We start from the raw sequence: 19,551 nt of genomic DNA on the forward strand, positions 1-19,551 counted from the left end.
GGTGATTTTTACCCTCCCACAACAGACTCAAAAGAGAATCTGTAGGACCCATTTGCAATCCTGGCTAATCCTGAGAGAGCCGTCAAGAAGGTGAAGAAAGAGAGAGTAAGAAACCTCTTTCACACTGATACAGTGCCAATGCAGGGACAGTGGGAAGGTGTGTGCTAGGGACTGTGAGATGTGTTCATTTGCACCTCTTCTTACTGTTTCTAAACACTTCTCCCTGCAAGGCACATGCATTAGCTCAGATTTGCAAATTAGATAACAGATCCATGGAAGTTAAGTAACTTACTGAAACTCACCCAACTCATTAAGTGGTGAAGATTGAATTCAAATTTAGGAATACTTAACCAGCTGATAATAATATTCTTTCCATCATGTCCAAAGCAATGATGTGCTGGAGGTGGCCATTATCATTGTGCACATCTCTTTCTGATTCACGTCCAGCAGCTTTGCATCGATGGCTTAAAATCAGCTATAGAGGAGAATATGCACAGCACCGAAACTGGCAGTTCCACAAACCATAGAGCTAGCCATTGAACTGCAGGCCCCTGGGATCCGATACAATGGAGGGCAGGTATGCCAACTGAATCAGAAAGGACCCTTAGCTGATCTTCATGGTGGAGCTAAGAATATAACCAGGTTCACTAGTCCTAACAGGATGCTAAACCAAGAGGGAGCAAATTTTCCCACAAAGGGCCAGATGTTGAACATTTTAGGCTTTACAGGTCACATATTCTTTATTTTATGTTCACAAACCTTTAAAACAGTAAAAAAAATCATTCTTAGCTCTCAGCTCAAAGGATTTACAAAAACAGGCTATTGGCTAGATGAGTTTGCTGATCCCTGTTATAAACTACAACCAAATACATAAAAACAGAGGCTATTGATTTGGTTGTTCTTAGAGAAGTTACTCTTTGTCACTTGAAGGAAGGTTTCAATCAACTGCTTAGAGTATGTGACATTGAAAGGCTACTGTGTACCCCTTAGAGCACATAATCACATGGCGGTAGCCTGAAACCAAGCTGCCTTCTAAGTAGAGCAGATCTTTGTAATCAGAGCTTTGATTTGGCTTAGTGGAATATGTAGTTTGGGGGTCAGAACTGACCTGCTCAGGGTGGTAGGGGTGTCACTGAGCTTCTTGGCTTTATGGCCCTCTGTGTATGCTCACTAAATATTTGAAAAGGAGCACACAGTCATTCCTCCCCAGGTCCCATTTGCAAGAAGGACTTATGAAGTGTTTTTGAGATCCTGATAATTAAGACAGGGATGAATGAAAGATTGGGTGTCAGGAAAACATACCTATATCCCTGAGCACTTTCATTTCATTCTTCCCTCTTCTTAGGGTAACTTATATGTAGGAAATGGAATGGCCTTCATTGAGCACAAAAATCCCCCCCTTTTTTTTCTCATGAAATGTAGAAGAGGTATAAAGACCCAGTTTTGTTGGATCCAGAGTTGGAGAGGATAGAGGCAGGCTGCCAGGTAAACAGGCTGCTGACAGAGCTTGCGCAAGGATGTTGGATTCCCAATTCTGGGAGTAACTTCCCTGCCCTTCCCACAGCATGCTGTGTTCAGAGGACTCAGCCAGCTAACAGTTCAGATGGGAACCCAGGGGCATATAGAAAGGTTAAATATACGTGCATGAATGATTTGTTTCATGTCAAGGATTTAAATGGAGCACATTATTACGGTAGGATGTCTAAGTTAGTCTGATGGCCAGGTGCCAGAATGGGTGTATTAGATTTAGACTGGGAGACTAAAATATACAGACTTCTGGGAATCACCCAGGAAAAGTCTGAGTCAATTGGTCAGACATTATAACTGTGAATTCACATGTTTTTAAAACTTCTCAGGCAGTTGTACTGCACAGGCATATAGGGGAAGCTAACTTTGAAAGTGCACAGTTCTCTGAGTGAGGTATACACTCAGAGAAGTTGGTATTTAGATTTCATAAATGTGAACTGTAGATTTATTAATGATATTCTCATAATTTCCTGTATTTTTCATAAAAATTCCTTTCGTAAAGATGATGCAAGAATCACAAGGTCTGTTTTGTCAGTTAATCTCGACTATTATTCAGTTAACCTGGAGTAGTTTTGTCTTCATACACATATTTTTACATCAATACGGTTTTGTTAATATGTGTTTAATGTATACTTTATGAATTTCTCTTGTGTAATTTTGCATTTTCATTATTAAGTTACTTGAAGACTTAAGAGTGAAGTTTTGAGTGTAAAAGTAGTTGAAAACATTAGTGACATAAATATCTCAACTTAAATAACTTCAAAACATAAAGGGAAGAGCTTCTTTTCAAATTATCTGTAAATGTGGAGGTTTTGTGCAATTAAGTAAAAACAGAAAGTATAAAAGAGAAATACAACCACACATCTCTGATAATTAAATTTTATTATAACACTTATCTATTTGTTCCCTTAGGTATTATTTGTTATGAAACCTTACCAAATAATTACTTTGGCAGAAGAAAAATATTTTGCATCTACATTCTTACTTTACTTTTGGCAATAAAACCTGGCCACAGGGTGAGCATATGGTCTATGTTTGATAATCAAACTAATCTATCTCCCTGACCAGCATTATTGGTTCCAACATAGACATGTGGCCCAAGCTGGGAAAACCAGAGTCTTCTCTGTGATTCTTATTTATACACACACATTAAGAGAAGTTCTATTGCTCTGCAACCCCAAATCACAAGATTCATGCAATTTTTTAGCTGCTACATGTAGTGGACCTACCTGAAAAAGGAAACCAGCAGAGCAGTGCAGAAGTAGGAAGTGGTTTGGGTGAGAAAGAAGTTTGACAATGTCCTTTAAATATCTGGATGCAGTGTCCCCCACTTGTTGCAGTCTCTCTGTACTTTTGAGTATGAATTAATGCACTGCTTCCCATCCCTCTTGGTAGTTGGAGGTGAAATTTCTAGCACTCATATAAAAGTCCTATCACCTACAGAGGACTAGCACCATCAATCAAGGTTTTTATATGATTGTCAGTTACAATCACCTGTCTAAACAGATTGCTAAAGCAATCTGTTTTTCTCCAGAGCAAGCACAAGATATTATCTTCCAATACAAAACTTGATGAATTTAATCAATAAAGTAAAATTTAAAAGACTAGAATGACCAAAGATCATTTGACATTGCACAAAAGGTATGATTCAAACCACTGACAAAGAGGTTTCTAGTCAACCTAAGCTAAGAACACATGTGGTTAATTCATGTTAAATCAGAAGAAACTCTAGCAAAACTGGTACATCAAATGATACCGTTATACAAATATAATGTCAATAGTATAATAAGGGAATGAAAAGATGTGTACTAGAACATATTTTGTTTTTTTAGTAGGCACGAAAGGATTGATATTCAGAGTCTGAATATGTTCTTGGCATCTGTGCAGCCAACCTATAAGAGGTTGAAATATTTGGTGGTTTTGGCATTTGGTTGTCATTGTGTTATAGTTAAAGCTTCGTCCCGGGGTTTCATAAACTGACTTCCAGACCACTCACATATAATCAAATCAAATCTTTATTGAAGCCCACAAGTGGCGACTGAACAGAACATAAAGCTGTTCCCCTCATCAGCCCCGAACAATTGCAAGGGCATTCCTTATAAGCCTGAAAACTGCAAAAGGGATGTTCGGGGGTCTAGCCAATGCAAGCAAGCCAAGTTACAGAAGCGGGAGAGTGCAGTCAAGCGGAGGGAAGCCTAACCAATCACAGTTAGCCAAGTCACCCCAGTTAGAGAAACAGAGCCCCATTACCCTAGTTACAGAAACAATGCCCCATTAGGTAGTTCCGTGTTCTTAAAGGTTTCTGTAGCAAAAGGAAAAGAACATCTTACCCCAGTCATGACCATTCTATTTGGCATGGTTGTTTTACAGAATGGAGTCACAAAACAAAATGAAGTCACATTTGCTTTTACTATCACAATTGAAAATTTATGTTGTACAAGAATTCTCACCTAAGTTATTTTGTGATCCATGGTGTAGACTGGAAAGGAACATTAGGATTACTCATACTAACACAGAAGCTATGCATGCAACCAGATATACACCTGGGTGTCAACTCATATGCTCCTCTAACAGAAAACCCTTAGTTTTGAACAATGTATCTCCCAATGTTGATGAAAATAAAGTATTTGAGTTATTAATGGCTACTGATTAATATTTTAATTAATATTTGTAGGTAGGGAACAAAATGATACTTTTTTTTTTTTTTTTGGTACCAGGGATTGAACTCAGGGGCACTCCATCGCTGAGTCACATCCCCAGCCCTATTTTGTATTTCTTTTAGAGACAAGGTCTCACTGAGTTGCTTAGTGCCTTGCTGTTGCTGAGGCTGGCGCTCCTCCTTTCTCAGCCTCCCAAGCTTCTGAGATTACAGGAGCGAGCCACTGCCCCTGGCTGAAATGATACACTCTTGATTTCCACATCTAAGTTTATTTGCTGTGGAAAGGAGAGAACATACACAAGATTTTGCCGCTGTCTGGCTGGGCACAAAATAACCGGGAAGTCACGAGCCACTTGTAGGTTCAAACAGGAACTCCTTTATTGCCCGAACCCCATGGGAACTCCCTAGAACCCCACGGAAACTCAGCGAGAACCAACAGGAACTCAACGGGAAAACTCCGCAAGAACTCAAAAGTAGTGGGCACCCGAGGCAGCAGGAGCTGCCCCACTGCCAGTCAGCAGAGGTCCACATACACAACTGAATACACAGCTTGCCCCAATCCAGCATCATCCAGTTCACAGCAATCAGTCACCATCCCAATAATTATACACAGCTTAACTTAATCACCATCATCCCAATGGCTCGCTGGCATCACCTCCCAACCACTCCTTCTGGCAAAATACCAGGCACCATCCCGACTTGGCTGTGGCTCTCAACAAGATTTCTTTTTTATTGTTGTGGTAAAAACACAGCATTAAATTTACCATCTTAACAATTTTTAAATGTGCAGTCCAGTTGTGTTAAGTATATTCACATTTTTGCAGTAGATCTCTGGAACGTTTTCATCTTGCACTGATGAAACTCTGTACCCCTAAACACTAATTTCTTCTTGCCTCAGCCCTTGATAGCCACCTTTATACTTTCTGCTTCCATAATCTTGACTACTATTGATAGCTCACAGGAGTGTTATCAAACTGTGTGTGTTCTCTTATGAGTAGTTTATTTTTCTTGGCATACTGTTCTTAAGGCTCATCTAAATATACATGTAATAGAATGTCATTTTTGAGGCTACATAATATTCCACTGTACATATATACCACATTTTCTTATTCATTTATCTGTTGATAAACATTTGGGTTCTTTCCGGCTCTTAGATAATATGAGTAATGCTGCAATGAGCATGGGTATGCAAGTGTCTCTAAGACTTTGTTGTGAATTCTTTTAAATGTATGCCCAGAGTTTGATTGTTAGATATACAATAATACTATTTTTTAATTTATTTTTAAGAATCTTTGTACTCTTTTTCATAATGGCTGCACCATTTTATATTCCTACTAATAGTGTGAAAGGGATCAACATCTCCACATTCAAACCAACACTTGTTATTCTCTGTTCCTTTGATAATGGCCATCTTGATGGGTGAGAGCGATATCTCATTATAGTTTGGATTTGCATTTCCCTAATGATTAGTTGATGTTGAGCATCCTTTCATATATTTATTCTTCATTTATATATCGTCTTTGGAGAAAAGTCTATTCAACTCTTTTACTCATTTTTGAATCTGATTACTATTTGGGACCTGGAATGTACCTGCAAAACCCACGTGTTAAAGTCTTGGCGTCTGGCCCATGGTGCTACTAGGAAATGGTGGAATCCTTAGGAGGTGCGACTTAGTGGGAGGCAGTTATGTCACTTGAGTAGTGTCTTTGAAGGGGATATTGGAGCCCTTGCCCCTCTTCTTCTTTGCCTACTGGCTGCCATGGGGTAAGAAGCTTTTTCCACCACATGTTCCTCGCCATGATGTACTACCTTGTTATAGGCCCAAAGACAATGTGTCCAAGTGACCATGAATTAAAACTTCTAAAACCAAGAGCCAAGATAAACCTTTCCTTCTTTAAGTAATTTTTTTCCAGGTATTTGTTTTAACTACGAACTAAATGACCAGTGTGTGACTAACACACTGGTCATTTTTTCTTGTACTTTTTGAGTTGTAGACATTCTTTACATATTTCAGATTGTAACCCCTTATCAGATATAATATTTCTAATTATTTTCTCTCATTCTATAGATTGTCTTTTAATTCATTGAAATTTGTAGATCCATTGAATTGGTAGATCCACTGAATTGGTAGATCCATTGAATTTGTAGATCACTTCTGGACATTTTAACAAGGTTAAGCCTTCCAATCCACAAGCATTGGATGGTTTTCTATTTATTTATATGTTGTTTAATTTCTTTTAACAGTTTTTATTAGTTTTAAGTTTAAAAGTCTTTCATCTCTTTGATTAAGTTCATTTCTAAGTATTTTAACTTTTTTGATCTTATAATATATGGTATTGTTTTCTTCATTTCCTTTTCAGATTGGACATTGTGTGTAAAAATGTGACTGATTTTGAGTGTTGATTTTGTATTTGAAATTTTGTTGAATCCATTTATTAGTTCCAACAAGTACTTTGAAGAACCTTTGTGGTTTTCTAAATATAAGGTCATATTATCTGTGAATAGAGATAATTTCATCTTTTCCTAATTGTATGCCCTTTATTTCTTTTTCTTGTCTAATTGCTTTTACTAGAATTTCCAATACTATATTGAATAATATTGGTGAAGGTGACATCTTCCTCTTGTTCTTGATACTAGAGAAAAAGTGATTTTTTGTTCCATTAAATGTGGTATTAGTTGTATTTTCTCATATTTGGCATTTATTAAATTAGTTTCCTCTTATTCTCAGTTTAATGAATAGTGTGTGTGTGTGTGTGTGTGTGTGTGTGTAAAACAATGTTAATTTTTTTCAAATGCTTTTTCTGCACCAACTGAAATGAATTGTGTAGTATTTGACCTTCATTTTATTAATATGGTACCTTACACTGATTGATTTTCGTATGTTAAAACATTTTTATATTCCCGGTACAAATTCTAATTGCTTATGGTATATGATCCTTTTAATGTGTTGTTGGATTCACTTTCCTGATATACTTTTGAAGGTTTTGCATCTATGTTCCTTGGGGAATTGGCCTGTAGTTTTCTTTTCTTGTAGTGTCCTTGTCTGATTTTGGTATTAGGATAGTGTCCTCATAAAATCAATGTAGGAATGTTTCCTCCCCTTCTACTATCTGGAAAAATTTAAGAAGGATTGGTATTGATTTTTCTTTAAATATTTGATAGAGTTATCCATTGAAGCCATCTTATTCTGGCCTTTTCTTTGTTGGGAGGGTCTTAATGATTATTTCAGTGTCTTCCTAGTTATAATTATGTTCAAACATTTTACCTCTTCATGGTTCAGTGTTAGTAGGTGGTATGCTTCAGGAATTTATCATTTACTATAAGTTATATAATTTGTTAGTACTTAATTGCTCCAAGTAGTCTCTTATAATCCTTTTTATTTCTGTGACATCAGTTGTATTGTCCTCTTTTCCATTTTTTATTTTAGCTACTTGAATCTCCTCTATTCTCTCTTCGTAATCTAGCAAAGCTTTGCTCATATTTATTTTTTATCTTTAAAAAACTCTTTTAGCTTATTGATTGTTTTCTATTATATTTATATTCTGTTTCTTTAGCTCTGCCCCAATCATTATTATTTCCTTCCTTTTGCTGACTGTGGATTTAGTTTGTTCTTTTTTCTCATTCCTTGAAATGTAAAGTTGGGTGATTGACCCACAATCTGTTTTGTTTCTTTCTCTAATGAGTCATGTACTACTATGCATCCCCTTTCAGTATTTCTTTCACTGCAAATCATAAATTTTGGTATATTATGTGTTGGTTTTCATTTGTCTCTAGATATAATTTCTAGATCTCCTTGTGTTTTCTCTTGATTAAGAGTATATTTTTAAATTTCTACATATTTTTGGATTTTTTTCCTTCTGCTATTGGTTTCTAGCTTCGTCTCACTCCATTGTGCATAAATTGTTTTTGAAAGAGGTTTTATAGTAATAGAAAAAAAACATATCTATGGTTTCAAGTTACTTTCTCCAATCTTGTATGTTAACAACCTAGTAAACATCTGTTCTAATATAAAACTATCACTTCAAGGATGAAATATTAAGATATTTAGACACCAAGATTTTTTAAAAGAATGAATAAGAAGTAAACAACTTAAAAATCAGAAATTTGACAATTACCAACATCTGATGACTTTTTGTGTGTGTGGATTAAATTTTATTTTAGAATCATTTGCCACATATAAATATATTTAATATCAAATATGATAATATATAATAGACAAAATGTGATTTTAAATTAGTAGACCTCACTATACAGAAATATATAGACTTAAACTTGAAGTTTCATTTAAGTATCTATGGAATACAAAATTTGTTATTATTACAGATAAAAGAGTTTTGATGTGAGAAACTGCAGAGAAGATAATTTGCTATAATTACACAGAAGTAATAACATCAAGTGAAGGTGTTATATTTTAAAGGGTACTACCTGAAAACTATTGATTATTAATTACAAAGGAAAATTTTAAATGAACAATTTAATGACATTTTTCTCACAATTATAAACAATTGTAAACTATTACTGTTTTTATTTTTTGAAACATACTCCAATACCATCATCAAACTTTAGAAGACTGTCTAGAGAACAAAGCAAGCATATATTGTGCTGTCTATACAATGCCACTAGCTGCATGTGGTTATTGAACGCTTGAAATATGACTAGTGGAATTGAAAAAAGTGACTTTTAATTAAATTAAATTTAAATTTAAACAATCACATTTGACCAATGCCTGTTGTATTGTATAGGGAAATTCTAGAAGAAGAAAAGTCACAGACCCTCATTATTCTAGACTGACTTAAATCACAGCATTCAATTTGTTAAGGTAAGAAATGGGGTGGAAGGCATACAGACTAATGTAGGCAAACTTCAGTGCACTTGAAGATTAATGGTAAGAAAACTAGAAACTGTGTCATAGAAAAACTGGGCTGAAGGAATTTGAGGAGACCAGGGCATGAAAATGATAATTCACATAAGCAATTAATGATACAATGGTTGGAAGTAATTAGATATTTTAAAATATCCTGCAGGAAAAATTAGAGCTAATGAGTAGTTCAATACAGGGAACACATTTTTTTTAAAAATATGAGTTCTCTTATTTAGAGGAGTCTAGTCTTAAGCTGTACAACTTGGGCTTTGTCCTGATGGTATAGCATTACAGTGCTACTTCCTCCCACTTAGAAACACAATCCAAACAGGAAACTCATCCTTGGTATTAATATTCCAAATTTTTAGAAGTAGAGTATATGAATGGAAAGGGTAGATCCTATTATGATAAGAGGAATATTTAGAGAGAAATCTTATGAAGTGATATGAGGACCTCTAGAGGGGATACCATATCACACTATTGCAGTCAGCAAGTACTAGGGTTTCAGGTCTATACACTTTCATAATACTAAGTTGGTTTCTTTCAATGAATGTGTGGGTTTGAGATTGTGATCCATGAGTCTTAATGGAATCTAGAGAACAATTGGTTACAAAAGTTCAAGTGATTTTTCTAAGCAAGAAGACATTTTTTTGAGGCCATTAAGCTTTCTCCTATAAATCACATGTTTTTTTTTTTTTTCTAAATTTGAATCATTTAGACTATGCATTCTGGCTTATACAGTTCTTAGATGATGATGATTGTCTATTTATATATCAGGCTCAGCATTGGGTTTCCAGGCCTTTAAATTCATTTTCCTCTTCACAGTAGCACTATTCACAATGGCCAATTGGTAAAAACAACCCAAATGTCCATCAGCAGATGAATGGATAAACAAAATGTGGTATATACATGCAAGGGAATAACATTCATTCTTTTAAAATGAATTCATTCTTTTAAAAGGAAATTCTAATACATGCTACATACAGTAAGGATAAATCTTAAAGATATTGTGCTAAGAGAAATAAGCCAGACACAAAATGACAAGTATTTTATGATTCCATTTGTATAAGACATCTAGAGCAGCCAAATTTATAGAGACAGGAAATGCTATGGCAGTTGCCAGGGGTTGGATGTAGGGCAGAACAGGGTGTTATTGTTCTATAGGTACAGAGTTTCTGTTTGGAATAATGAAAATACTCTGAAGATGGGTCATAATGATGATTGCATAAAATTGTGGATGCACTTAACATCACTGAACTGCATACTTAAAAATGGTTGAAATGGTAAATGTATACTTACCTACCATTTAATTTCTTTTACATTTGGTTTCCCCATGACTTCAATTGTGCTAAACTATCCTTGCAGTATATATGAGATCATCTCTAGAGAATGGCTAGGATTGTTGTTTTTCTGTATTTTTCCTCTAGCAAATGTAGTTTAAAAACATGCCAATCTGATTTTCAATAACATAATCAGGTGGATGGATATTATTAGTGGAATATGCAATTGTCATGTCCCAAGCATCAATAATACCCACATTGAGATCCACAAAAATATCCTTCATGATAAGATTCTGAATATAGCCATGAAAGTCACTAAACATCTCAGTATTTTCATGTATCTCCCTGGTGTTTTCAGTTTTAAGTATCACTTTGGTCCCTGGGCTTCTCAAAAATAAACGTTTAATGGCTTTTTGAATATTGATGGCCCTACGGATAAAAATGTTGATTGGAAAGGGTCTGAAGTGTTGGCCAAGGGTAATGACAATTACCATGTCATCGTCTCCTGGCACTTGGTCAATTTCCTGTTGGATATACTTTTCATTTCTCACAGAGTACAGCTTTTCAGTAACAAATGGATGACTATGTTTTTTCCACTGAATCAAAATCTTTCTTTCAATATCCAGAAGAACATGTGTTTTAAAGAACCCGGTTCCTGGATGATCAAAATATTTTAAGGCTGATGGAAAACAAATCAATAAATCTTTTAACAAAAGGAAAATGTACAAGTTAAAAATGCATACAGCTTCTATAAAATCTAACCAAGATCTTTTCTAACTAGAGAATCGCTGTTTAGGCAAGGTAGAGAAGTTTATCAGATGCATCACAATTTTAACAAAGTTTTTGAACTTTTTATCAGCATACATGAAGAGGAAAAATAGTGTTAATATCTGTAATTTAAAAAAATAAGATTTAACTTTCTATTAAAAACTCAAAGCCAAAAATTTGGCAAACTTAACATAGTAACAAAACAAAGACCAGAAGAGGAAAGCAAAGAATTCTAATTATTATTTTTAAAATATTCTTAAAAATCAACTATAATTTTAAAATAGAAAGGAAACACATACTTTTCACAACTTTTAGAAAATAATTCATCCACTGGCGCAGTGTTGAGTCTCTCAGGAGGTAAATAAATTTCATTTTCAAGCAGTCACTTATATCTTGCATTGTATTGAACTTGATCTGTTTGCAAAATGCTGAAATCCAACTTCTCTCCAACATGTAACCACTGGGGGAGGGATTCTTCATTCCAATCTGACATTTCTTTTTTATGTTTTCACTCTCTGGCAATAAAAATTCCCATAGTAAGTAACTTTTATTACCACAAATTATTTGGGAAATACTTTGCTCACTTTTTGCCCTTTGTTTCCTGTTCTCCTCTCACCCTCTTTTTTTGGCTCTCTGCCTTCTTTTCTTCAATGAAATCATTTTAAAGGAATAAATTAATAGCTCTCATTGGACAGTTTTTCTTGGAGTGAGGTCAGTTTTCTCTTGTGCCTTAGTAATGGCTCCCCAGGCTCCACCTTTCCCACTGAGACCACTCAACTGTGAGATGGTTAACAAAAGTCAGGGTGAAATGTGTGGTAGTAAAACAGCAGGGCTCAGTGGTCCAGCTGAATATTTCACCCAGGACATTGTCCTTGCTGATAAGACTCCTTCTCTTCAAACCACTTACCCATGAAAGAACCATGAACACATTTATGAAATGAGAGTCACATATTGTTTATTTTGTGGGTCCCAGAATCATATTCTCTGGTTAACCAATAAACCTTGATGTCTAATTATATCTCAAACTGAACATAATATTCTTAATAGGGTCTGACTAAAACAGAAAAACAAGCAGGGCCATGACTTCCTTGTTCTGTTAAAATAGCCCAAACTATATTCAACTCACACTGTACCTTCACTCCAGTAAGATTCTGAGACGACTTCTATATTTGCTACCTAAAAGCATATCTTTGTCATCTACTTACATTGTTGGGAGTTGAGGTCTAAATTTAGGAATTTACATTTATTCAATTTGAATTACGTCAGATTTTTTGGTGGCTCCAAACAATAACAGTCAGTTACTATCTTCTAAGAAATTGCCTGACTTTAGATTATTCCAGGCAAGATGGAAGTCTAAAAAAAAAAAAAAAGTGTAATGAGAACTTGAGTGGCTCAAGAGTCTCAGAACTTTCCTTGATATAAAAGTTGGGCATAGATGACAGTTGCCCAGGCAGAGGAAGGATCTTTTTCACAGATTGTGAACATTAGGTCTAGGTCCAAGGTGTTTAGCAGAGATCTTTGCAAGCTCTAGATCCCCAGTAAACATTTGCTGAATGCACAAAAAAAGAAGAAAAAAGATAATTGGTAAATGTGTAACTGTTAATTGTTATAACGGAAGTCATTTGCTTCAATGAAATTCACTTTACTTCCAGTATAACAAGAACATCATTTTACGAATGAGATGACTTTGTGATGACTGTGAAAGTTCATGTGATAAAATTGGAAAACAAAACAAAACACAGAAATTGCTAGTTCATAGAATGTTAAGTGAGAAGGTCTGGCTGAAAATTAAATTAGAATCCATCAGAGAAATTTCCTGTGAATGTGTGCATCTCGTCAACGATGTTTTCATATAGCACTAGCACCCAACTACTGGTTTGGGGGGAATAAACCTCAAGTTCAAATACAAATGGTCTGTATGTTTTGAGACAGGGCAACTGAAATTAATGGTTTTCCCAGACTTTTCCAGCTGACTCAGGATGAAAATTGGTTTAAATTGACATGAAAATAATTTGTAGTAAGAAAATTCCTTCTTTAAAGACTAAGGTGATTGATATCATTTGACCCAGGAAATAAAATATCAAAATGGTTAATGTAGAATAAATGTGTCAAAGAAAGAAAGTCCTTTAGAGGGGTAAATTGTGAATCTGGCAGTCAAGAGCACACAAACTTACTGTTACATGGCAACACCTTGATGGAGTTGAAGTTCTTCATCATTTCAACTCCTATTTTGGAACTTCAAGAAATGAAAAAATAAGTTAACATCTGTCCAGATATTAAAGTAAGAAAGAATCATGGTTTGGGATGGATTGAACCACTCTTAACTCTCTCCAAATGCTTTGTTTTTTCATTATTTTGATATTTAAAATATTCTGGGTGAAGTAAATGGGTCAGAAGTTTGGAACTTTAGAAATTCAGGGAGTACGATTTGCCCTCCAAATGCAATAAATTAAACCTATTTATCTGCCCATCCTTTGATTTTTGTTTTTGCTGTGGTTCTCTACCACTAGTAATCTTCTTCACCTTTGCCAAGTGTGGTAATTCAGGCCCTCCTCAATCTTTCACTGGGCCAGTGTTTCTCAAACACACATCAAAATTACCTGAAGTACTTACTGCCAATCAGATTACTGAACCTCAACCCCAGAATTTCCGATTCAGTACTTCTGAGGTAAACCTCAGAATTTATCATTCTAACAAGGTCTTGAAGGTCAAGCTATAGGCCCAGGGCCATTACTTTGAAAACCCTGTCCTAAATTTTATCTTTTGGCTCAACCTCTCAGCTACCTGTCTTATTCCCCTATGTGAACTTTCATAATCTTTCACCATCAACCCTCAGGATAAAAACCATTAGCATGCCACCTCCTATGAGTGTCTACCTCTGTGGTTTCATCTGCAGCCGTCCCTCACCTTCTCAAGTCCCTAGGAGTCTATTTTCCTTAGTCTGCCATCTCCTTGACAGCAGGAACCATGTTACTCTATCATTCACTGTAACCTTCCAAGTGCCCAGCACAGTAAGTGTCACCTCCAGGTATCAGTCTTAACAAATATGCTGGTGAATCTATGTGATAAAATCAAATTCACTCAATGAGGATGAAAACCATTGGGGGAAGGTAGAACTTCCAGAACAGAGTCACAGGTATTTCTAGGAAATATATAAGGAATATTTTCCAAGATTGAGGATAACTGCTTGAATTTTAGGAAAGCAGTTTTAGGTCAACTGAATAATATAACCCCCTATGAAGGGGGTCATACTCTGGAGAAATGAGAGGCCCCTGGGGCTAGGGAATGATAACTTCATGGTGGTGGAAACCCTGGGAGACAGTGCTATGGTCCCCTGACTTGAAAAATAAAGTAGATTGGGGTTCCGAATACTACTGTGCAACTCACTAGATATGTGACTTTGGCCAAGCTATTTAGCATACTTGTCCTTAAATTCCCTTGTCTGTAAAATGGGCATAATAACAGTCACTCAAGAATATTTTCCTGAGGATCATTAATATGAGAGAGGCATATAGCTCAAAGACTGACACATAGTAGGTGTTCAAAAATGATAATTATTCAATGGAAAAAAAATGGAAACTGACATTCTTCTTCATCTGCCTTGGATAAGGTTGAAGATAATGAAAGAGACCAAAACCTGATAACCTTGTAAATTTGGTCACTAAAACCAAACTTTGATGATGTAGTAAGATTAGGATTAAAAATTCGAATCAATGGTATGAAGGCATTTATTTTAATGTCTTCTGTCTTTGTGATTGTGTACATGCATCATGTTTTAGAAAGAAGTCTATAAGACCATAATAGTAACCATGAGACTTGTGAAATGTGTTGTTTATAATGATATCTTTCTGTTGTAACCCCATGTTTATTTTCTTATCATGATTATCCATAAAACTCTGTTCAAAAGAAAAAGACTTGGGCTGGGGTTGTGGCTCAGCAGTAGAACACTCACCTAGCATGTGGGAAGCCCTGGGTCCAATCCTCAGCATCACATATAAATAAACAAAATAAAGGTATTGTGTCCACCTACAACTAAAAAAAAGTTAAAGAAAAAGACTCTTATCTTTGAAAATGTGACTAACTGAGGAGGTAGCATTTCTGATTCTACAGTTAGGGTTGGAAGAGAGAGCCCTAGTAAGGAAATTGATTTACTAGAAAGGAAAGGAAAACAGGCTTAGTACCTAGATTCTTGGGAAAGAAAGACACCAGAGAACCTGGTTTGGGCCCAAGAAGGGAGCAACAGAAAGGTCCATGAGAAGTTCTTGGTTGTGTAAGCTTGGGTGAAGCCAATTGTACCTTGCATATGCACTAAGCACTCATGAAGAGACTCCGATGTCTTCATGGGGGGTATGGAAACTGATAGCTTGAAGAGAGCAGGGTATCTGGGAAGGAAATGTGTCTCTTGGGAAGTAAAGCATGTTACTGTCATGAGTACAGCTCACTTCAAAAGCATGATTAGGACTTAAAAGATTTGCAGATCTTCCAGACCAGGACTTTGGCTGAGATACAGCTAGAAGACTGTGGTTCTTCCAACTCAAGTTACGATGAGGAGTACCTCAAGAGAGATCCAGATACATCCAATGGGAAATATGGAATCAGACCCAAGTGATCCCTGCCTACCCTGACAGTCCTTTATATTCATGACCAGTTTCCTTTGTTTATTAATTTAAAAAATTATTTGAAAAGATCAGTCTTTTATTTTTTGACTGAGCCATAGGATAAAGAGATTTTTCTATACCTTAATGGGTAAAATGAGAAGCGAAAATGAGGTAGTGTTGAGGGAAAATCTCATAGAGATGTAGTCAATTATATTTTACCCCCTGTGTCATCATGAGGTGTGCATTGGATTTTAACTTGAATTTCCAGGTTATTATTCTATTCAGTTTGCTCTTCTGAACATATAACAGAAAACCAAGGCTTTTGTATAGCATGTAGTTCCTGAGTGATGTAACTAAAATCCCTCAAATTGATCCAAAAAATAAGTGTTCTGCCATCCAATAAGTTTGGGAAATGATCTATCTCTTCCTGACAGGATATTTAAGTTAAAGTTTCTGATGAGTTCTTCTGCAAAATAACCTAATTTAATAATTTTTCAAAGATGTATATTTCACCTATTCCTTCTTTCAATGCACCGTTAATGAGAATCTTCTTGGTGTCATTGTGCTGGGCCAGTGTGACATATTGATGGCCCTCCATGGCTTCCTGATACCCAGAGATGGCCTGAGGTTCTGCCTCCCTTGCAGATGGTTCCTGGAACATTCCAGCATGTTCTTGTCTCAGTTCCTATTTCTATTCATGAGAATGGTGTTTCCCACAAAATTTGTGCACCTTGCTCTTTCATTTCAGGTGACTACTTACTCAGGCCTTATCTGATAATTATGTTTTAGAACAATTATCAACCATCACATTCAAATTCCCTACTTTGATGACTCACCTGCTACACATTTATTTATTTGTTGTCTTTCTATCCCACTAGAAGGTTAATTCCCCACACTTAGAACTTTGTCTAGAATACAGAAGGGGATGACTATAAATTGAATGGATGATTAAATGAATGAATGAAAGAATGTGAAAATAGTTAACAATTATTGAATCTCAAAGTTTATATGTAGCCCAATTTGTAAAAAGAGAATTGAAATTTTAATAGTGTAATACATGTTATGTTGTGAAAGAACAAAATGCAAGAGAATAATATAGGGTTAGCCCTTTACTCTGTAATACAAAAGGCTTCCTGGAGGATGTGCTTCCTAAACCAAGGATTGTGAAATGCAAGAGTTGAGAGACAGTGTATTCATTCATAAAATAGAAGATGTTCAGTTTGACTGACAGCAATGCAGTATAGAGTGAGACAAGAGGCTGCAGAATTAGGCAAATTCTTGTAAATTTAGTTTGAATTTCATCCTTAGTTCCAAGTGGGATGTGGAGGGGGTCACATTAAGGGTTTTAAACAAGGAAAGTAAAAACATTTTCATTTTGGAAACACTAGTTAGAAAATAGATTGAAGGACCTGATTGGGAGCAGAGAAACCAGCTCTGGAGATTGTTGCAATAATCTAATTTTGAGGTACTTTGACAGCTTAAATAAGCATAAAGGCAATAGTAATAAAACAGAAATGACTGGGTTCAGGAGATGGTTAAGAGGTATAATTTACTGAATTTGATGAATCATTGGATTAAAGGATAAAGTGAAATAATGATAATATTCACCTTTTTGGGAAATGGTATATATTAATAGTGAGTAGGATTTGTATTCCATGAAACACAGTATAGAAAATATTGACTTATAAAAAATGACTGAATCTGAAAGTATTTATAAACACTGGAAAACAGTAAGTATATATGGTACAGGGTACTTTGGTGGTTACACCCCTTTCAGCAAATAGTTCTAGAGGTGACCTGTAAAAGCCCTTTAAACACACTACCAGATGAGCTGACTATGCAGGATGGATCTGATTATAATTTAGTCAACATCAATTGATATGATAAAGGAGCTTGATCACACAAAGCTATTAGACAAAGTTTGTTCTCACCTGAAGCCTACCTTTGCTATCCCTTATTGTATTTAAAGACCTGTTTACCTGTGGAAGAGCTTCCATTCTTCCTTGGTAAGATAGGAAACTTTTCTATTCTTGGTGTTCATGAGAGTCAGGGCCTCACAGGGAACATGCTGAGGCCTCAGGCAGTAGAAGGCTTCCTGGTCTTGCGCATCTAGGTACTGGCACAACTCAGCACTGGTGTTTAGGACCAGGCCACATTCAGAGAGGACCAGGGTGGTGCCATTAGCAAACTGGCCTGTGAAGATCACTCTGTCATAGCCTTGGTTCCTTGCCCTCCAGAGAGCCGACACCCCTTCACTGGGGAGGATGAGCAGGAGAGACAGAGAGACCTGGCCCTCCCAGAACAGAGTGAAGCTGACAAGGTAGGTGCCATTATTGAAGTCTGTCACCTTTCCTGAGGCGCCTGCCTTCAGGGCTGGGGAGGACATCCTGGCCCTGAGGAAGTCCCCTCCATATTCCTTCCTGTGTCCCAGGTGGTCCCTGGCCTCCAGCAGGATGTCCAGCTGGTCCCCCCTGCAGTATGTGTCTCTAGGGTTGAGGAGGGTGGCTGAGCTGTGTGTGGCACTGGTGGTGGTGTGCTCATGGGTGAAGGGTCTGGGCGGGATCAGCTGGTCTAGTTTCCCCAGGATCTCCTTTATTCTCAGCTCAGTCTCTGTTGGTGAAGTTTCCCCTTGTTTCTTGGCAATACGGTTTCTCAAACTGAATGAGAACTGAAGGATTGAGGGGAAAGGATGTATTTACTACCAACAGATAATAAGGCTTGCTTTGCAATATAAATAGCATGATTCAGTTTTTAAATTTCAACATGATTAAGTTACATATCAGTGATGAATTCAAACTAGTTTTCACTTATGAAATTATAGGAATTGATTTCCAGGTAGTGTGACTTCCTCTGCTGCCAACAGATGATTTTTGGGGGGTTCATTGGCTTAAAAAGTAACGGGATAACCTTAGGTCTGTTTATTCTACAATATATAGAAGCAACATCTCCACTTACATCACTATAATGGACCTAGACCTAGACTACTCATAGCTAACTTTATCTTCTCTCCTCCAAATATATTTCTCCCAGTGTGGTAGGAGAGCTTCAATAAACAGCCTCACCAGCCAAGCAGTTATACAAACCTGGAATATAATGCCTGGTTAGCCCCAACTCCTCCCCTCCCACAGTCAGTCACTCTAGCTGTCAATTCCATGTTAAATTCACTGGCTTTTCTCCCTCTTTATTATTAGGACCTTATTTCAAGTCACCATTATCTCTCAGATCAGACCACCAAACAGTTGTTCCTTACTTAGTTATTTATCAATTATTCATTAAGCATCTACAGTATGCCAGATACTGTTCTGAGCACTGGATATACCAATGAATTAATAATTTCAAAATACTTGCCTTCTGGGAGAAAAAGATAGACAATAATCAATGAACACTATAAATCAATACATTAATTATATAGTAGAGTGAAAGTGAAAAGTATTGCAACATAAGAGGTCAAGCAGAATAAGAAGAACACAAAGAGCTTGTATTAAGGCTGATTCTAGCATTAAATATAAAGGTGTACTAAATGGTTGGAAGGAGGAGAAACTGGAAGCAAGATCAATTAAGAAAAACTGCAGAAAAGGGAAATCTGAGAAACATTAACTGGGCTACTCAGAAAATAATAAAAAAATTAAAACCCTGCGATGAATATAGAGGACTGAAATAGAGATTTAATCGAATTAGGATCTCCAAGGTCAAGGGAGGAGAGAACCTTGAGGTGGGATGCTTGGCAGTGCCAAGTGGTACAGAGATTCACCTGTCTTTGAAACAAACAATAATAGCACATATATTGTCAAAGGACTAATGCTGAACAGAGAACCCTCTCCTCCACATTCTCAGGCTAAGATGATTTGTTTTAAATAT

The 19,551-nt window shown here is 36.3% G+C and overlaps 1 protein-coding gene across 1 annotated transcript; it reads right to left on the bottom strand.

Moving 5' to 3' along the window:
* Positions 1-8,421: 8,421 nt before the first annotated feature.
* LOC107145675 (NXPE family member 2) lies at positions 8,422-18,385 on the bottom strand (the record flags this gene model as incomplete). Its single annotated transcript, XM_015489665.2, has 4 exons — positions 8,422-11,006; positions 11,395-11,610; positions 13,270-13,331; positions 17,673-18,385. Coding segments are annotated over 4 exons (1,527 nt in total), but the record flags the coding sequence as incomplete, so codon positions are not given.
* Positions 18,386-19,551: the final 1,166 nt, after the last annotated feature.

This window comes from Marmota marmota, unplaced genomic scaffold, assembly GCF_001458135.2.
Source record: "Marmota marmota marmota unplaced genomic scaffold, marMar, whole genome shotgun sequence".
Taxonomy (NCBI): Eukaryota; Metazoa; Chordata; class Mammalia; order Rodentia; family Sciuridae; genus Marmota; species Marmota marmota.